This window comes from Pichia membranifaciens, assembly GCF_001661235.1.
Source record: "Pichia membranifaciens NRRL Y-2026 unplaced genomic scaffold PICMEscaffold_4, whole genome shotgun sequence".
Classification (NCBI taxonomy): Eukaryota; Fungi; Ascomycota; class Pichiomycetes; order Pichiales; family Pichiaceae; genus Pichia; species Pichia membranifaciens.
Genome location: NW_017566985.1, coordinates 731,333 through 749,783, shown reverse-complemented (window position 1 = coordinate 749,783; position 18,451 = coordinate 731,333). Strand labels below are relative to the sequence as shown.

The 18,451-nt window shown below is 38.5% G+C and overlaps 6 protein-coding genes across 6 annotated transcripts; 3 read left to right on the top strand and 3 right to left on the bottom strand.

Annotated features, from left to right (window-relative positions):
- Window positions 1-352: 352 nt before the first annotated feature.
- Window positions 353-8,225, top strand: PICMEDRAFT_17113 (hypothetical protein). Its single transcript, XM_019161470.1, has one exon. The coding sequence runs from the start codon at window positions 431-433 to the stop codon at window positions 8,111-8,113; it is 7,683 nt and encodes a 2,560-aa protein (XP_019016962.1). The 5' UTR covers window positions 353-430; the 3' UTR covers window positions 8,114-8,225.
- On the bottom strand, window positions 8,036-8,755 carry PICMEDRAFT_17112 (hypothetical protein). Its single transcript, XM_019161469.1, has one exon. It carries the CDS (start codon window positions 8,701-8,703, stop codon window positions 8,200-8,202), a length of 504 nt encoding a protein of 167 aa, XP_019016961.1. The 5' UTR covers window positions 8,704-8,755; the 3' UTR covers window positions 8,036-8,199.
- Window positions 8,756-9,660: 905 nt separating this feature from the next.
- Window positions 9,661-10,053, top strand: PICMEDRAFT_34220 (hypothetical protein; the record flags this gene model as incomplete). Its single annotated transcript, XM_019162870.1, has 1 exon — window positions 9,661-10,053. The coding sequence occupies one exon, from the start codon at window positions 9,661-9,663 to the stop codon at window positions 10,051-10,053; it is 393 nt and encodes a 130-aa protein (XP_019016960.1).
- Window positions 10,054-10,915: 862 nt separating this feature from the next.
- On the top strand, window positions 10,916-14,368 carry PICMEDRAFT_35360 (hypothetical protein; the record flags this gene model as incomplete). Its single annotated transcript, XM_019162937.1, has 1 exon — window positions 10,916-14,368. One exon carries the CDS (start codon window positions 10,916-10,918, stop codon window positions 14,366-14,368), a length of 3,453 nt encoding a protein of 1,150 aa, XP_019016959.1.
- Window positions 14,369-14,442: 74 nt separating this feature from the next.
- Window positions 14,443-15,654, bottom strand: PICMEDRAFT_12292 (hypothetical protein; the record flags this gene model as incomplete). The annotated part of the gene is made up of 1 exon (XM_019159909.1): window positions 14,443-15,654. One exon carries the CDS (start codon window positions 15,652-15,654, stop codon window positions 14,443-14,445), a length of 1,212 nt encoding a protein of 403 aa, XP_019016958.1.
- Window positions 15,655-15,836: 182 nt separating this feature from the next.
- PICMEDRAFT_17107 (hypothetical protein) lies at window positions 15,837-18,395 on the bottom strand. The gene has a single exon (XM_019161468.1). It carries the CDS (start codon window positions 18,301-18,303, stop codon window positions 15,928-15,930), a length of 2,376 nt encoding a protein of 791 aa, XP_019016957.1. The 5' UTR covers window positions 18,304-18,395; the 3' UTR covers window positions 15,837-15,927.
- Between the last annotated feature and the right edge of the window lie 56 nt (window positions 18,396-18,451).

Here is an 18,451-nt window from a genome sequence, read left to right as displayed (position 1 = left end):
ACGGATGTCTCTGGATACACGGCAGTTGTACTTTCCGGTGTAGTTTTCGTTGGATCAAAACGGATATCTCCTGCAAAACTATACCTTTCCAGCGGGAAACTACGTTGTCCTAGAAAAATTTTCGCCTGCTTGTGTAGGTGCTCTCTTTTTTCCAGGCCTCTCTTTCTCCCGGCGTGGAAAAAGTTGGGAAAAAATAACGTGGAACCGGAACAGGCGAAAAAAAAACACCGACAGCTAAAGCCCTGAAAAGTCACGTGCGTGGTGGGCTGTACAAAAAGATAAGCCATGGCCCGGTTTCCATGGAGGAAGATCTGCAAGAGAAGAAGATAATCGTCGAAGCAAATACCGGACAGCACATATACGATAGAGCAGCACATCTATCTTTTTCCCAAAGGCCAAACGCAAGTGGTGGTGTGGATAAGGGAAGACAATGGTATATTCTTTCAACTGGTACGGCGTGGTGGTGGTGTGCTACATAGCTCACAGGGCCTTGCAGTACCTCATCTACGTCTGCTTTGGCCTCGAGTATAGCTACATCAATCCGTTCGCTCTCACGATTCACGGGCTGAAATACAAGTCGAATGCTGCTGAGAAGGTTGGAATCGAGGTGGGGCGAGTCAAGTTGCATTTCTCGGTGTTCCGCAAACGCAACTCACACGTGAACCTCTCCATTAGTGACGTTGTCTGCGACTTGACAGGGATACCGGAGGTGAATGCCTCTTCGGAGCACAGCGCCTCTGCACATTCTGCGTCTGGCAGCAAGGATTCAACGCCGATCTACGATAAAAAGTTTATAGAAAAACTCGGGCACGACCGTCCTTATGACCCAAAGGCACCTGTTGTCATATTCCCCGAGGACAAGAAGTTGAAACGACTCACCAATTTCCTTATCAAGTCGCTGCCACACTTATCCTTTGTTTTCCTGAACTCGAAAATCTTGCTTACCCCAGATTTGTCGGTGGTGTGTGAGAAAATAACAGGTAAGACCGACATCAACAGCCCTGTTGCCAACCCCTCGTTTTTGAAAAGATCGAGAAACTTGCATCACACATGGGCGTCATCCCTACAGCTGGAGAACTGCTATCTATTCAGCAAATCGGCGGATCAGATTCTATCGAAATTCATTGGTCGATGTGAAACTTCAATCAATTTCAAACTAGACTTGAATACCGGAGTGGCCTCCTCGCTCAAAATCATACTGAGGCTCGTGGAGATAGAAGTCTCGGTCCTTTATCTCCTCAAGTTGATAAAAGCTGTGAACCCAAAGTTTACGGTGGTAGATGCCGATGATGCCGACGAGGTAGGAAAAAGTGACAATCCAAAGAGCGTACACAAATATAGGCTTTACTTTTACGGTTTTGTCTTTAGGCTATTAAAACATGCCAGTGTTTCCATACAAACGTTGTCTCTCACAGAAATTCCTGCCACTACTACGAAAAAGATTAACAAGTTTCTTGAGAAACAAGATGATGCTTCGCTCGATGATGTGATCTTTGTTGCAGTAGAAGTAGCCTCTTCCTCTTTAGAAGTAGGCCCCGTGAGTCCAAATCAGGTAGGATATAGTTTGAAATTTGTTGAAGGATCGTTGCCATTACAATGGATTGTCACCTTAGGGAATATCAAGCTCTCATTGAACTACTCAAAAATACAGAACTACACTGGAACAGAAAAAGAGTTCGATATAATGTTCATTCCTAATTTGTTATTCACTCTGGAATCTACCATGCTGATCAACCTCTTACGTGTCGTCTTTGATAAGGAGATCAAGCATAATTTTACGAAGAAGCAAACAATAAGTGTTTTACAATTGACCGTTGCGAACCCTTCAATGGATGTCAGTACCGAGCAACTAAGTATACTATTAAAAGCTTTCAAGGAAAGGAAGGTCGAAATTGCCAAAAGAGGTATGGATACTTCATCCGACCCAGCTACGCCAACCAGTGCAGGCACATCCTCATCCGATGCGTCAAAAAAGGATGAGAAACATAGGAAGGATGAGCTCAAGAAAATTATCTTGAACACTTCACCTAAGTTTCAAATAAAACTACTTTTGGAAAAACCTCTACTGATGATCAAATCCGAGAATGGAGTTATTGAAAACAGAAATATTCATCTGTCCACCTTTCAACCTTCCATGTTGAGCCTTCAGTTTGAAGTTACTGCCATTGATAAAGGTATGGACTTTTCTTTTCGTTGCGATATTCCAGATACATCATTAATTTACCAGCGTGACAACCTCAACCGAAGTGCTGTCACGATAAAGGATTCTCAAATTAAAGTGAATGCTCACCTTTTTGATCTTTATGATGTCTCTCTATCTCTCGAGCTAGGACAAGTAATGCTTGACTTGAATAGTTTAGAGGTTTTGAATGGTTTGAGTATTTTGTACAATTCTTTGCTGACACATCTGCTTAATAACAAACCAGTCATCCCACGAAAAAAGAATCATAAAGTGGATGCAGCTAAAAACGCTCATGAATCTCTATTCAACCCTATACCAGACTGGTTCTCTCATGTTGGAATAAGTCTGAACAATATCATATTGAAAATTGGCTCCAAATCCCTTTTTATACCACCAGATGAACTGTTAAGCGAATCTAATACTCAAAACAACATCGTTAATCATAAAATTTTCACACCATCAAGTGTAACCTATAGTATCAATAAAGTAGATATTCAGTTGAAGAATCAAATTCAAGAAGGAGAAAGTGATGACAACCCTTCGACGCACTACTCGGAATATTCAAAATCACCGGAAGATTACTACTGGACTATTTCTGGAAAAGTAGTCAACTCACAAATACTAACCAGAATGTTACACCCAAGCTTAGAAGTTGATATTAAGGAGAGAATTTTACAGATACCCGAAATTGATTTGAGTTTTTATTGCTTAAAAAATGGGGTTTTCGAACTTTCTAATTTTGTTACGAAATTGAACATTTCTCATAGTGTATCTTCTCATTTCACTATTTTTTCATCCTTTTATTTACTCAAAAATGCTTTGTCACATCATAAATCCAGTAAACAAACAGAGAATACTAGACATGAACATGCTTCCAAGGTAAATTCCGAATCTCAAACCGAAGAGCTATCGTTACTTAATGTGCTAAACATAAAATGGTTTTTAAAAGAAGCTCAGATCAAAGTTATGATGCCGCAAGAGTTTAGCTTCAGGTTAGACTTATTTGACCTTAAGGGATTTGCAAACACTAAGACGGTTGTGATGGAGCAAAAGCTTCTCAGGCTAGCAGTTAAAAAATATCCAAAAGCCGAATTTTACAATTGCCTTTTAACACTTGATAATATGAGATTGGTATGTCTACTCCCTGATGATTCCAATGAATTAATGAAAGTTTCTATTCACGATAGTAATATTAAAATTTCTATACCTTCAAACTTCATAGTTCATTCTCTTTTTGACGCAATTATTCTTACAGCTAAATTAACCAAGAAGTTTATTGCCTCTGTCAAAGAAGGGCCCTCGAGAACTCTCGATAAGACCTCTCCAACAGGCGTGGTTAAGTTACCAAATATTAAACTTAAGTCCGAATCCTTGGCCTTTATGATTGATGATGACCCATTTGAAGCAGAGTTAAATATGATATTTCAACTCGGACTTTTAGAGCAAAGAGCTAGGCTTGAAAAGTACAAGTGTTTCAACCAATACTTAGACACAGTGAAAGAAAAGGCTGGTAATAGATACAGCGATGATAAAAGGTTATCTTTTTTGAACAAAAATTTGAGCAGTTTGTTTTCAAACCCATCTTTGCTGGAGCAAAACATTGAAGATGAAGAATTGGCATTTATTCTGACGGACTGTGGCAAGAAGCTACACAAACTTAGAGTCAATATTTCCAAATCGTGGATCATGTTGATTAAAGAATTTAAATTGAAAAGACATACAGTTGTACAATCCAATATGGAATTCTTGAGCGCAAATCTGGGTTCATTTTTACCAGTCTCATCATCTTTTAATTCCAAACTTGTCGATTTCAATGAAAATCCATCTTTGATGGGACTGTATTTTCATAACTTCACTGCCCGGGTTAGACCCCCCAAGTTTGAAAATGATTCAGGCGATGCTCTTGAGTTTATGTACCGTGTCGGGAAAGGTGTTCCTAAGGACACGGAGTGGGATAAGGTTATTCCTATGAGACTCATTCTTAGTGCAAGTGAGGTACGGGTTCATTTAAGAGACTTTCCTTTGCCACTGGCTTATATTCCAAACTACAAATCTGCAGAAAGATGGTCAGATAGTTTTGTTCTCAAAGCTACGTTGGTTTTTTCGGAGCCGATGCCAAAAACAGACAAAGAATACATGTATTTGCCTGTTCCTATGTATTTCAATGTCGTCGATGAATGTGGAATTTATTCTTGGCAAGCCCCCAAAACAACAACTTCTGTAAAGTGTTATTACGAATGTGAGTGCATAATAAGCTCCGATAATCCAACTATGGTCACTTGGTCAACAGCATACCAAGCCGTGATGAGGCAGTTGAATATTTGCTTTGATACATTCAGTAAGCCAACAAGCGATCCAAGTCCGAAATTGGGGATTTGGGATAAGATGCGTAACATCTTACATGGATATGTTAAAATCAATTGGAAAAATGATGAGTCCGAAGTACGGCTGAATATCTTGAATTCTTATGATCCCTACAAAATACTAGGTTATAATGCAGGATTCACATTAGTTTTCAAAAAAGGAGTTGAGTGGATGATTAATGATCCTCACAGGAAACTCGAAAGAGACTACTTCATATTCAGATCAAAGAGCATTTTGTTTGGTATTCCAAATCATTTGTCACAACCACTGCCATGCTGGTGTTCCAAAAACTTGATATTTTTGCCATCTAGTGACGAAAATCTTGTTCTTTCTTCCATGTACGGGTATTACCTTGATCAGAATCTTTACGTTTCTGATGATTCCCACTTGAAAGATATTATCGATTTAATCAGAGATCTGGAATTTGAGACGCACAATATATGTTTGAATGGAGATATAGAACTCACTCTATCAATGATTTTTGAGAGGAAAAATGAAGATGGGACAAAATCAATAAAATTCAAACCACACTATGAAAATATTCTGACTAGCTCAGATAAAGTGAAGGATAAAGATAATTTTGATTCTTACAAAGGTTTTAGGTCCGATTATATCCATATGGCATTAAAATTGTCCGCAAAAGCTTCAACTTACAATGTGCTAAGATTAACTCCAAGATCTATCTTCCATTTTATAGGATGGTTTAAACAGTTTAGTGGAGATATTGGTTTGCCAATACGGAATGGTACACTCTGGGCAGCTAATGAAGAATCCGTGAAGTTGGGAGGGCATTTAATGACCTTCAAGTTTATGTTTGATGTTGCACCTTTGTACATTTTTCATGGTTATCGGATAGATCTCACAAAGCCTGACAATCATACTGTAATCGGCCTAAAGGCAAAAATTGCAAACTTTAGGTGTGACTTGCACCAGAGAAAGGAGAAGAAGGTAAAACACGTCGACTTTTTGGATCAAAGTTTTGAAATAATGAAAATGAGCTTTTACATTGGGAAAGTAGACTTGGATGACGTGGATTTAAGAATAGTGGGATTGAAATTTGAAGAACCCGGGGATAAAACTATGCCCATACATAAATTTGAAATTTTTGATGATGACCAAGACTGGGTTGACTTGAATGATTATGAAGAAGTTGGCCTTCCAGCTATAGCTAATTGTGATATTACCGGGCAGATACATCCTTTATCATATGCTTCGCATTTTTGTTATTGGATGAATATGAAGTTAGATGACAACCAATTCGGAAATGAAGATTCTCATGATTGCTGTATAGATGCTGAAAACTTTCCAAAATCAAAATTTCAGCATATCTTTGATACGGATAAACTCAAATTCAAATGGCACTCTTTCATCAGAAACTTAGTATTTGAATATCTGGCTGGTATTGAATTCAGAGCTGCTTATGTTTATAGTACCTCGTACACGGCAAGAAAGGCAGTTGTTGAAAAGCTTGAAGAAGCCGGTAAATCACAACCTGATTCGGCAGGAACAAAAAAAATGCCTGACTTTAGTGTCAATAATGCTGAAGAGTTTGATTATGTTATGCGAAGTTTAAATGATTTTGCGAAAAATACGGTTGCTGTAGATCACATGCTACTTAGATTTAGAGATGTTCAGCTTCAGATGATGGTTAGCCCATCAGATGACCATTTGGTTTTATTCCGAACTCAACATAATGAGATAGAGATTGTTTCATTGATGGATGAAGGTTGGGTGAAATACTTGAAGTCGGCCGATATTGCCAAGCGTTTTGGTACTATTTTCAAGAATGCAGATTTATTGATGATGTCAAGGAAAGAATACGCAAGCATAGGCAAAAAAAACAAGCATTATGGTAGCACTTCCTCCTGGCCTGCATTCTTGGATGGTGATGAACCTGAAAATTATATTAAAAGCAAGACTTTGCTATCGGATGTTTTGATATATTTTGTCATGGAAAAAGCATCTAATTCTTACGCAGGAGGAAAGCGTAGAAATAAATTGTACTTGAACATCCCAACATTTGAGACAAGAATTGATTCAGATTCTTATCTAACTTTTTTCAAAGTAGCACAGAAGCTAATGATGTACGTCAGTCCACAGCAGAAACACTTTGCAGAAATGGTAGAGTCTCTTGCCCTTGCTACGGAGGATACGAACAAGCGTTTTCTTCTCCAGAATTTAGAAGCATTATCACATGAGATAAGAACATTGTTGTTTATTCACAAAACAACAACCCCATTAAGATGTGTTTCAAATGGTGAAACATATTTTGACCCCTTGTTGCGTCAAAAATGCTCAAAATTATTTTCTAAAGCATTGATTCTATCAAAACTTGCGCTGCAATCTTCAGATTCAGTTGGTGATGAGAAAGATGACGAATGTTTTATGGAATGGGTAATCACAGCTTCTAACATTAATATTGACTTCGTTGACAACAAGCACACGTTTATGAATTTTGCCATGAAAGAAAGTTCTTTTTCAAGACTCGAAATGCTTGATAAATCTACCATAAATGAGATTTCAATCAAGAAGATTCAAATTGGAAATAAAGATTACAACATTTTATACCCCGAACTGTTAACCCAATTTGTTCCAAACGGGCATGATATTAAAGGCACGAATTTAGATTCTATGGTTAAAATTATGTGGGAATTTGGTGAGAAGGTTGGGGGAATGCATAATATAAAGAATGTCGAAATTGAGTGCCATCCGATGAAAATATCAATGGAAGACAAAACCGGCTTGAAACTTATGCATTTTTTATTCCCCGATGAAATAAAATACCAGGACAGTAAACGTGTTGGTGATAGCAGCAGCGATGAAGATGATGAGTACTCTTCAAGTAGTACCGAAGCAACTGTTATTGATTCAGATAATGAGATGACAGAATCTGGTATTGATAAAGATAACAATGCGCACAATGGTACTTTAGCAAAAGAGGAGTTAGAGAAGACAGAAGACATATCAAAGAAAAAGTCATCAGCCGAAATCCTAAGTGAGTTTCTCAGTACGAGTGACGAGTCCAGAGAAGAATTATACAGTAACATTAGTAAAAAAAGCTCGATAAGTTTTGTGGGTTCACAATCCACAAAAAATGTGAAGGCTGAGAATAATATTATCTCAACATACTCACAGAAATTAAACAAAAGTCTTGTCAGTGGTAAGATTGTCAACACAGTCCCTGCACTGGACAATCTGTTGAAGGCCAATATCAAGAGCAAGAACCCAGAGCTTTCAGATAAGTCTCTGAGTATTTCAGAAATGTCGGAAAGAGCCAAGACTTTTTTTTCGATTAGAAAGTTCTTGTTTGCTGACTTTGTGCTCAATGTAACGTTTTCAGGAAAGGGAAAACTTAGATTGATTAACGTTAATAACCTAACATTAATGGTTCCCGCCTTTCAGGTTTCAAGGAAATTATGGACTAGTATTGATATGATTAACGCTGTGAAAAAGCATGTTGTGAAAACTTTACTCAAACAAACCGGCCGCTTGTTGAGGAATAAGATGTTTGTTTACAAAAGCAAAAAGAGAGTCAATCGTTTGAATAAAGCAGTAAGTAAGCGATAGATAGAATTGTTCCAATATAAAAGTTATAGTTGCAAAGTTTTTATTTATAGTACAAGAAGCGCACAAGTGTCAACTGTAATACGGGTTCAGTCGAACTTGACCTGCACGTGCCTCCTTTTAACCTCTTGCTGCTCCGGAGAAAGTGAAGCGCCTGGCTTACGCTTCTTTTCTTTCTTGAGATCGGAGAAATCCATGTTCGAAAGCGCCAATTTCGAAGGATCAAAACCAGGGATCCCATTGGCTCCAGTTTTCTCTAGATTGAGTATTTTGTCGAGGTACTCCAAACTGAAGGGTTCTATCTGAGGCTTGGCAAAATCCGGGTTTTCCGGCATCAACGCTATTTGAGTAAAGCTCTTGTCCTCTGTGGGTATGTTGTGTTTTCCTGGTAAGTCCAAAATATGAGACTTGTACGATTTCCTAAGCTTCATCCCCTTAGAGCCATCAGGATTGGTCCTGGTCAACGCTTGTGCAAGATCCTGAATATTGTACATCCTTATCACGTCTGCCCGCAGAGTGGGTTGCGCTGGCTGGCAAGTCTCATTGGAGTCAATAAAATAATAGTTACCCGTGGATGAAGATTTGGAAGACATTGGATCTATTGTGGTGGTTCTGGCTCAGAGTGGAGAAATCAATATCTATCCCTAGGAACAGCAGGTAATTTGAATATACCTGTTCTGCAGACAATCTAGTCAACAATTTACCAAAAGACCTAAAAGCATGAAGTCACGTGCTTAGCGGCTAGTCGCGAGGGCTGTTTGAATTTTTCTTCACGTGCTTGAAATAAGGGTTTTTTGCGTTTCTGGTGCGAGGTGTGACTGGGAAATGGCAAAAATTTCTTATGGAGAGGAAGAGAGAAGGTTGGGGAGAGCGTGAGCGAGGGAGGAGAGGAGGAGGAGGCGGGAGAGCGTGTAGTAGGCAGGATACTGTGATGATTTTTCAAATTGAAAGATAGGTATACAGCTGCTTATGTGAGTTTGAGTATTCTGAGATCGGATATCTTTTGAGATACTCAAGAATCAACAGACATCAAAAGTAAGTTAGAGACAGACATAAGGGAGGAAGCTAGAAGTGAAATGAAGAGATATTACGTTGCCAACAAACTGCCATGAAGCAGGATCGGGAAACTTGCATCAACGAGATAGCTTAAGCAAAGTGAAATGCAATATAGTCACCGAGTCGATAGATAGACTGGTAAATATTTTGGTTTCCTACGTTTACTCGGGAGTGAAAAATCTGCTGACCGACTCGTGGGATAACGTATAGTCACCACAACGACAAGCGTAGAAGCTCGCCTATGAAGAGACATCAGAAAACAGCAGTACATTACAAACAGTAGGAGGCTGATCAAAGGAATGAAATAGAATAGTGCTACAAATAATCCTCGAAAAAAGGTTTCAAGCTTTCGAGGTTGGTCCTTCGCATTAGCACGCAACGTCAATCTCCAAAAAAATTTTACTCCTTCTTTTTTTCACCCATTTGCTACCAAAAAACAGTAATACTAACTTTTCACCGTTTATTTGTTTAAACATCTTCAAATTCATTCACAGATGGCTCCACAATTGAACCCAAAGATTGTCAAGAAGCACACCAAGAAGTTCAAGAGACATCACTCTGACAGATACCACAGAGTTGGTGAGAGCTGGAGACTTCAAAAGGGTATTGACTCTTGTGTCAGAAGAAGATTCAGAGGTACCATCTCCGCCCCAAAGATCGGTTACGGTTCTAACAAGAAGACTAAGTTCTTAAGACCAGATGGTAAGAAAGCTTTCGTTGTTTCCAACTTGAAGGACTTGGAAGTTTTATTATTACACACCCAAACTTATGCTGCTGAAATCGCTCACAATGTTTCTGCCAAGAACAGAGTTGAAATCCTTGCAAGAGCTAAGGCCATTGGTGTCAAAGTCACCAATCCAAAGGGTAGAGTTACTCTTCAAGCTTAAATGTAATGTTCTTTTAGTATATATAGTGGATTCTAATTTCAAGCCTATTTTCTATTGATCATTTTACCGTTTAACCTCTATCGAGCTTTTAATAAAAATACAGTTTCTTAATAGATTAACCCCCTTCTTGTGTATTCAGCACCAAATCCCTCAGAAGCCGCCCACTTGCTTTGGCTAAATTTCAAACACAGAAGCAGCGCAACGTGCATTTATTTATTTACGTGGATCATGATAGCCAACGCACACACAAAAATCTAAAAACACCCTTCAATGGGTCTGAGGAATCCGCCCAGCATTCGTAGAATCGGAATTAGTAGGCTCCAACAGACATACTGTGACCAACATGAGCTATAGCAACCAGTTCGTTATTGGTGACGACGACAATGACGACTCGGTGGATCTTTTGCAAGATGATGCACCATATGCTAACAATGTGAACACAACAAACTCGAACATAAATTCGAACAGACGAAAACCTCTAAATAGCAAGGCAACCAATGATGGAGTATCAGCATTTGATCCGTTTTCAGATCAGAATAAGGTTGATGATTTTGACGACGTTTTTGGTTCTGTCAACGGCAATTACAGATCGTTGACACCGGAAAACCCCTTTGACAATTCAAACCGAATTCCAAGTGACAACGTGAGTGATCTGTTCTCGGATGTTGATGACACAATTGTCAATGACAGAGACGCCGCAGGCGGTCTGCAGTTTAATGCAAGCTTAAATGACTTAGCAATTTCTCAGAACAGGTCTGGATTAAGAGATATATATAATCAATTAAAGGACAAATTTGGGCTGACAAACTACAACAACGTCAATCTTGAATCAAGAGGCGCAGATGATCCTTATGACGAAACGATGCATGATCATAGACCCCCACCAGAAGTCGTAAATACAGAAAAGAATATTTTTGATATAAGGAGATGCTGGAGCAAAAGAAAGAATGAAGATGATAAAGGCCCTAGAGTAATTTACTTGAATGACCCACATAAAAACAGCAAATCGGGGTTCTCCTTGAATCATATTAGTACAACGAAGTACAATGCTTTCACGTTTCTTCCAAAATTTCTTTTCGAACAATTTTCAAAGTATGCCAACTTATTTTTCCTCTTCACTTCTTGTATTCAGCAAGTTCCCACAGTCACCCCAACTAATAGATACACGACAATTGGTACCCTATTGATAGTTTTGTTGGTTTCTGCCGTCAAAGAAATGTCAGAAGATATAAAAAGAAGTTCTTCCGATAATGAGTTGAATAAATCAAAAGTGTTAATTTTGGACAGCACAACCGGGGAGTATCATGAGAAAAAATGGATTAACGTCAATGTTGGAGATATAGTTAAAATTCGGAACGGAGATTCTTTGCCAGCAGACCTAATTTTATTAAGTTCATCAGAACCTGACGGGTTGTGCTACATTGAAACAGCGAATTTGGACGGTGAGACAAACTTGAAGATCAAACAACCTAGAAAGGAAACAGTGCATTTGATAGATCCACATAAATTAGTCGAAGTCAAAGGCAAAATATTAAGTGAAAGGCCCAACAGTAGTTTATATACCTACGAAGGTACAATGGAATTGAACAATACCCAGTTTGCATTGAGCCCGGATCAATTAATCTTAAGAGGTGCAAGTCTTAGAAATACTATGTGGATACAAGGTGTTGTTATTTTCACCGGGCATCAAACAAAGTTGATGAGAAACGCAACTGCTACTCCGATCAAAAGAACGGATGTTGAGAGGATTATTAATTTACAGATTATTGCATTATTTGGTATTTTGATATTTTTAGCCATTGTCTCTTCCTTGGGAAATGTTCTCACATTGCAAATAAATAGAAAACATCTTTCTTACCTTTACATGGAGGGTACTAGCAAAGTTGGTTTGTTCTTTCTTGACATCTTGACATACTGGATTTTGTATTCAAACTTGGTGCCCATTTCTCTTTTCGTCACGGTAGAGATTATCAAATATTATCAAGCGTACCTAATTGCGTCAGACCTTGACATGTATTGTGAGGAAAATGATACTCCGACTGTTGTGAGGACCTCGTCATTGGTGGAGGAGTTGGGACAGATTAAATATGTGTTCAGTGATAAAACCGGAACGTTGACTAGAAATATAATGGAGTTCAAGACATGTTCCATTGGCGGACGTTGTTATATCGAAAATATTCCTGAAGACAAAGAAGCAGTGATGCAAGATGGTGTTGAAATGGGCTACTTCACATTTGACCAGCTCAAAAAAGATCTCACTTCAGGGTCAAATAGCAAGGTTATTGATAGTTTTTTGACCTTACTATCCACCTGTCATACTGTCATTCCGGAAGTAGGAGAAGACGGTACAATCAAATATCAAGCGGCATCACCAGATGAAGGTGCATTGGTTGACGGTGCTGCCATGTTAGGTTATAAATTTCATACAAGAAAACCATCTTCAATAGTTGTATCTGCCAATGGGCAGGATCTAACATTTGAATTATTGAACATCTGTGAATTCAATTCTACCAGAAAAAGAATGAGTACCCTATTTCGTTGCCCTGATGGTAAAATAAGACTATATGTCAAAGGTGCAGATACAGTCATATTTGAGCGTCTAGCTTCAGATAATGAGTACGTTGAAGCAACCACAAAGCACTTAGAGGAATTTGCAGTTGAAGGGTTAAGAACCTTATGTATTGCCGCAAGGGTTATAACCGAAGAAGAGTATGTCTCTTGGTCAAAGGTCTATCAACAAGCGTCTGTTAGCTTGGAAAATAGGGCGGAGGAATTGGACAAAGCTGCAGAGCTCATCGAAAAAGACCTTTTTCTTCTTGGTGCCACTGCAATCGAAGACAAATTGCAAGATGGTGTTCCTGAAACTATCTCAGTTTTGCAGGAAGCGGGTATTAACGTGTGGGTGCTTACTGGTGATAGACAAGAGACTGCTATAAATGTTGGTATGAGTTGTAAATTGTTGAGTGAGGATATGAATCTTTTGGTAATCAATGAAGAGAATAAAAATGATACTTGTGAGAATATGATTGAGAAATTGACAGTATTGCATGGAGAAGAGATTTCCAAGGAGGATAGAGACAGTTTAGCATTAATTATCGACGGAAAATCATTAGGTTATGCACTTGAACCTGATTTGGAAGACATGTTTTTGGAAATTGGCACTATGTGTAAAGCCGTCATTTGTTGCAGAGTGTCACCTTTACAGAAAGCGTTGGTTGTCAAATTGGTGAAGAGAAAGAAGAAAGCATTACTACTTGCAATTGGTGATGGTGCAAATGATGTTTCAATGATTCAAGCAGCTCATGTTGGTGTTGGTATCAGTGGTATGGAAGGTGCACAAGCTTCTAGAAGTGCAGATTTTGCTATCGGTCAATTCAAATATTTGAGAAAGCTCTTACTTGTTCATGGTGCTTGGTCTTATCAAAGAATATCTCTCGCAATATTGTATTCATTTTACAAAAATATCACATTATATATGTGCCAATTTTGGTATGTTTTCAGTAACGGGTTCAGTGGCCAATCAATTGTTGAATCATGGTCATTGACCTTGTACAATGTTTTGTTCGTTGCATTGCCACCGTTTGTCATTGGTATTTTTGATCAATATCTTACCATCAACATGCTATACCAATATCCACAGCTATATAAAATTGGGCAACAAGGACATTTTTTCAATGTCGAAATTTTCTGGTCCTGGGCTGTCAACGGATTTTATCATAGTGCAATCATTTATGTTTGCGTCATCAACATTTACAAATATGGTAATCAATTTCTAGATGGCCAAATTGGCGGTTTATGGGTTGTCGGTGTTGCAATCTATAGTGTCTGTCTTTTGACATCTTTGGGAAAAGCTGCTTTAGTTTCATCACAGTGGACAAAATTTACCTTGATCGCTATACCAGGCTCTTTTGCACTGTGGTTTATTGCTTTCCCGTTGTACGCAGTCATTGCACCAAAAGCAAATGTTTCAAAGGAGTACAGAGGTATCGTTCCATTTGTTTATGGTTCTGGTGTATTTTGGTTGACAATCATCGTCGTTCCGATATTGTGTTTGATGAGAGACTTCCTCTACAAATTTTACAAAAGACAATGGAATCCTGAGTTCTACCATATTGTTCAGAAAGTTCAAAAGAGTCAAATCCAAACACACAGACCTAAATTCTCATCTTTCCAAAAAACTATTCGAAAGGTGAGACAAGTTCATCGGATGAGAAAGCAAAGAGGTTTCGCATTCTCTCAAGTCGAAGGCCAAGAAAACATTGTTAGAAAATATGATACAACTAAGCGTAGAGGTGTTTACGGAGAGTTAGAGTAGTTTTTTACCTATGTATCTTTTATTCTTTCCGAAACCTAAAAATAACTGTATAATAATAAGAAAAGCCTTCTTTTCTATTCGTTCAAACTCTGGGCATGTTGTAGGCCTTCAGTAAAAGATGATAGAATTTTGCAATCTTGTAGTAGCAACTTGTGATCTGCATTTTGAGCAGTACTTCGTGTCTTATATCTATATTCGGAAAGCTGAAAATTGTGCACCAGAAGCCCTTTATTAATTTCACTGATCAAGGTGTTAATCATAGTTTGTTGTTCAAATATGAATTCTTTGTTAAACTTCCCAGCGATTTGACCTAGTTTGTTATCAATAAGTTGGTGAGAAAGTTTGTCGAGAGATGCAAAATTGAATAGCTGACTTAATAGTTTTTGCTCGTTGTGATGTAAGTGGTGAATATAAAGCAAATAATTGAACACAAATGATTCGAGGTCGTATGCTTGGTAGCTCTGGTACACTTTGAGTAATCTAGGAAAAAGTTTTGTTTTATATTTGTAGATCGTCACATCTGTAGTTTTCGCCCCTTTATTCAACATCAAAGAGAGGAAAATGTATTCTGATAGCACTAGCTGAAATTCGGGTATATTGACAAAAAGATACAAGTCCATCGTAACATGAATAATCTGATAAGCTCGTTCGTATGATTTTGAAACAGTTGCGGAGTGTGACAACTGATGGTAGTATGAAAAAAGCCCGTTTTCAATCAATTCTCTGTCTAACATACCATCAAAATCATCTATATTATATTTAGCTAGTATATAGTTGATCTTGTCATAAGAACCGTGATAAAAAAGTTGTTTCACTACATGCACTTGAAAAAATTGGAGATTGTTATCGAGAAATTGTTGCTTAAATTTCAAAAAAGCTTCAAAAAGCCTTGCAGTTTTGAGCTCATTGCATACCCTCAAATAACTTAATAGCATCTCATTGAAAAGAGCTTGAAGAATTTTATTTCGGTAAATCTTGGTAAAGTTTAGATCGTGGAGCAGAGTTAGGCACAAGGTTGTGAAAAATCCTCTGATCTCGGCAGCAACTAATTGGGTATCATTTTGTTCAGAATATCCCTGCAAAACAAAAAGTAAAAGAATGGCTTTCTCTTCTGGGTTGACATTTTGCGGAATAAGCCGATCTATTAAGTTCTTTATGTAATTGATATCGGTAGTTGCTTTGTCTTCATCGGCTGTCAAAGCAGCATTGATTGTGTCCTTTATCGAACTGCTATGCAGTTCGATATTATCAATCCAGTCATCATCAATATGTAATCTATTACTCATGGCTGAGTTAAAAGCAGGGCATGGAAATGTTAGCGTACAGGAGGTAAGACAGAAGAACTGACGTACTTTATCAGTCAATTGCTCTTTATCAGGAAACAATTCCTACATTTTTCTAAAAAGGTCGGTGGTAGTGCACGCGAATTATCAGTTTTAGCACAATCAATGAAAGAATAAGAAAAGAGTTCCAGTAAATGACAAAATTTGTTATTGAATTACATATCGACTCGATATATATAATGTCTCTATAAAGATACAAGTTTCGACAGATTAAAATCACAATTCATCCTTTTCCAGAGCAACGTCTTGTTCCACAGGTTCTGCTACTAGAGGCTGCTGATCTTGTGGAGGAAAACCTTCTACTTGAGGTTTGAGAGCAGAATTAAAGTCAATACCGCCCTGATCAGCATTGGCAGGTCTATTGTTTCCTGCATTTTCGTAAGGGAAGTTGTTGCAATCGTAATCCCAAGAAGAGAACCACTTACTAGCTTCACACTTTTCAAGGGTCCAATCAGAACCATCGGTTAATGGCAATCTCTGGTAATAACACCATAATGAAGCACTGAAAATTAAACCGTAAAGCACATAAGTTTTTCTGTTCTTAAAAGTTGAAGAGAATAATTGGAACAGATGGCCCAGTGCTAGCACAGCAAAATATAACGCTGGAAAATAATGGTGCAAGAAAAGTTGACGTTCCATGAGGAAAAATGGATATAAGTGTATAAACCAACCTAGGAGGAATATGAAGGTGTTATAGTTGAAATTGAAAGAGTTCTCGCTAATGCTTATGTTGTATCCTAGCTGATACTTGAAAATCAAAACAACAATGTAGATACCGTAGCCAAGGAATAAGAAAGATGCCGGCCACCAAATAATTGGGTTACCTAAAAGATAGATCTGATGTGGTGCCAAAGCCCAATAAGAAATACCTCTATTGAGAAGTAACCAGTCAGAAGGTCTTGATTCAAATACATGAGATGCAGTTAAACCATTGTTGATATGCCACATCTTCTTGTGTAATTCTGCAACCTTTTGAAAGAATGACAGTTGCTTGTAGCCAGTCTTTTCGGCATCTAGAGGCAAGTAAATGTTAACATTGTCTTCAATGTACCACAAGCTTAAAGGCTCAATACCTTGGGTAGCACATGTGACCTCTTGTTGCTCATAACCCCATTTTGGAAGCTTGGTTTCGTGAGACCATAAATAGCAGTTAGTCATGGCGTGTCTTAATCTGAAAACGGTATCAATGGCTTTGAGTTTTTCTTGTGCTTCACCAATCACAGATTTGTCCTTGACGATTTCTACAACGAAATCATCATTTGGATCACCGTCAAAACCTTCATAACCGTAACATGAAGCTTCATTTTGCCACTCAATTTCTGAAACTGAGGGTCTCACATCATGAGAATGTAATCTTCTGCTGGTGATCATATGCTTTAATCTAATCTTGGTACCATCAGTGATTGGAACGAACTCAAAAGGTTCCGAGGTAACATTGTACAATTCAATAATCCATCTGTTATTTTCATCCAAATGAGGATATAAGGTAATTTGCTGTTGCCCAGAACCACCTTCGTATAAGTGATCATGAGAATGTAAGTAACCGCCATGGGTGCCGAGATGTCTAAGTGTCACAATGGAACTCACACCAACATCTGCGCTTGTAGATTTTGGCACTGTGGTGTCGTCGAAGTCTATTCTGAAAGCAGAGCTCATGAATGCGGCACCGTCACCTTCGTGCGTCAAAATCATCAAGTGCAGGTAAAAACTGAAGAGGTAGATGACTGCTGGGATTATAAGAAGAACGGCACCTCTAAAAGCAGCGTGTCTGAAGATACTAGGCACACTAACAGATAAATCACCGACAAAAAACCATAGACGAATCAGGTTCACTAAACCTAACCACGCAAAAGTGAAGAGGCCGACCCATTTGGAAGATACAGCAAAACCAAGGAATGTTCCACAAAGGGCAAGATACCTGAACCAGTCAAAGGAGAAAGGTTTGGAAATTTCGGTTCTGGTGTAGAAATAAGCAGTACCAGCGATGAAGAAAATAAGTGGGGAATCCAATAAAATGTATCTTGAGATTGTGACCAAACCATTTTCGATGACTAGTAATGCAGCAGTAAAAAAGGCAACAGATTGCTTGCAGCCGGTAGCTCTTAAAGTGAAGTACAAAAACAGAACAGTACCGACACCCATGAACGCACTCAGTTGTCTCATCAATATGTATGGAACATTTGGCGGGAAAACGTCACCAATGGTTTCAAATGCAAAGTCACCCTTAAATCCACCCAATGCTCCGACTGCAGCAAACAAGAGCTTGGCTAGGGGTGGATGCACATCCATGAAAAATGCACCTTTAATGTATTTCTTTGCAAATCCTCCAAAATGAACTTCGTCAAAAACAACACTATTAGGATTGGACAAGTTCGAAGCTCTGATCACCAATGCGAAGATGATCAAAGAACCGACTAGCAATCTTTCTTTCGACGTGTGCACGAGTCTATTAGCCGACACTTCATCCGACAACTCAGTTTTTGGGTATTGTCTCATGTAGCCAGGTTCCAATATGAGCTCAGAAGTTTTCTCCTCTGAAGTCTCAATGGCCTGACTCTTAGAGGGTTTGCTGGCTGATCTTTTTGGTGCCATTGTGGACGAAGCTGAACACCTTTCAAGCTATGAGAGAGGAAGATGTGAGGTCAAGCAGCAAAGGGAAACAGACAAAGAGCATCTAGACAAAACAAAGAGATGTGAAATAAAAGGAAAAAACAAATGGGGAAAAAATAACACAAAAAGA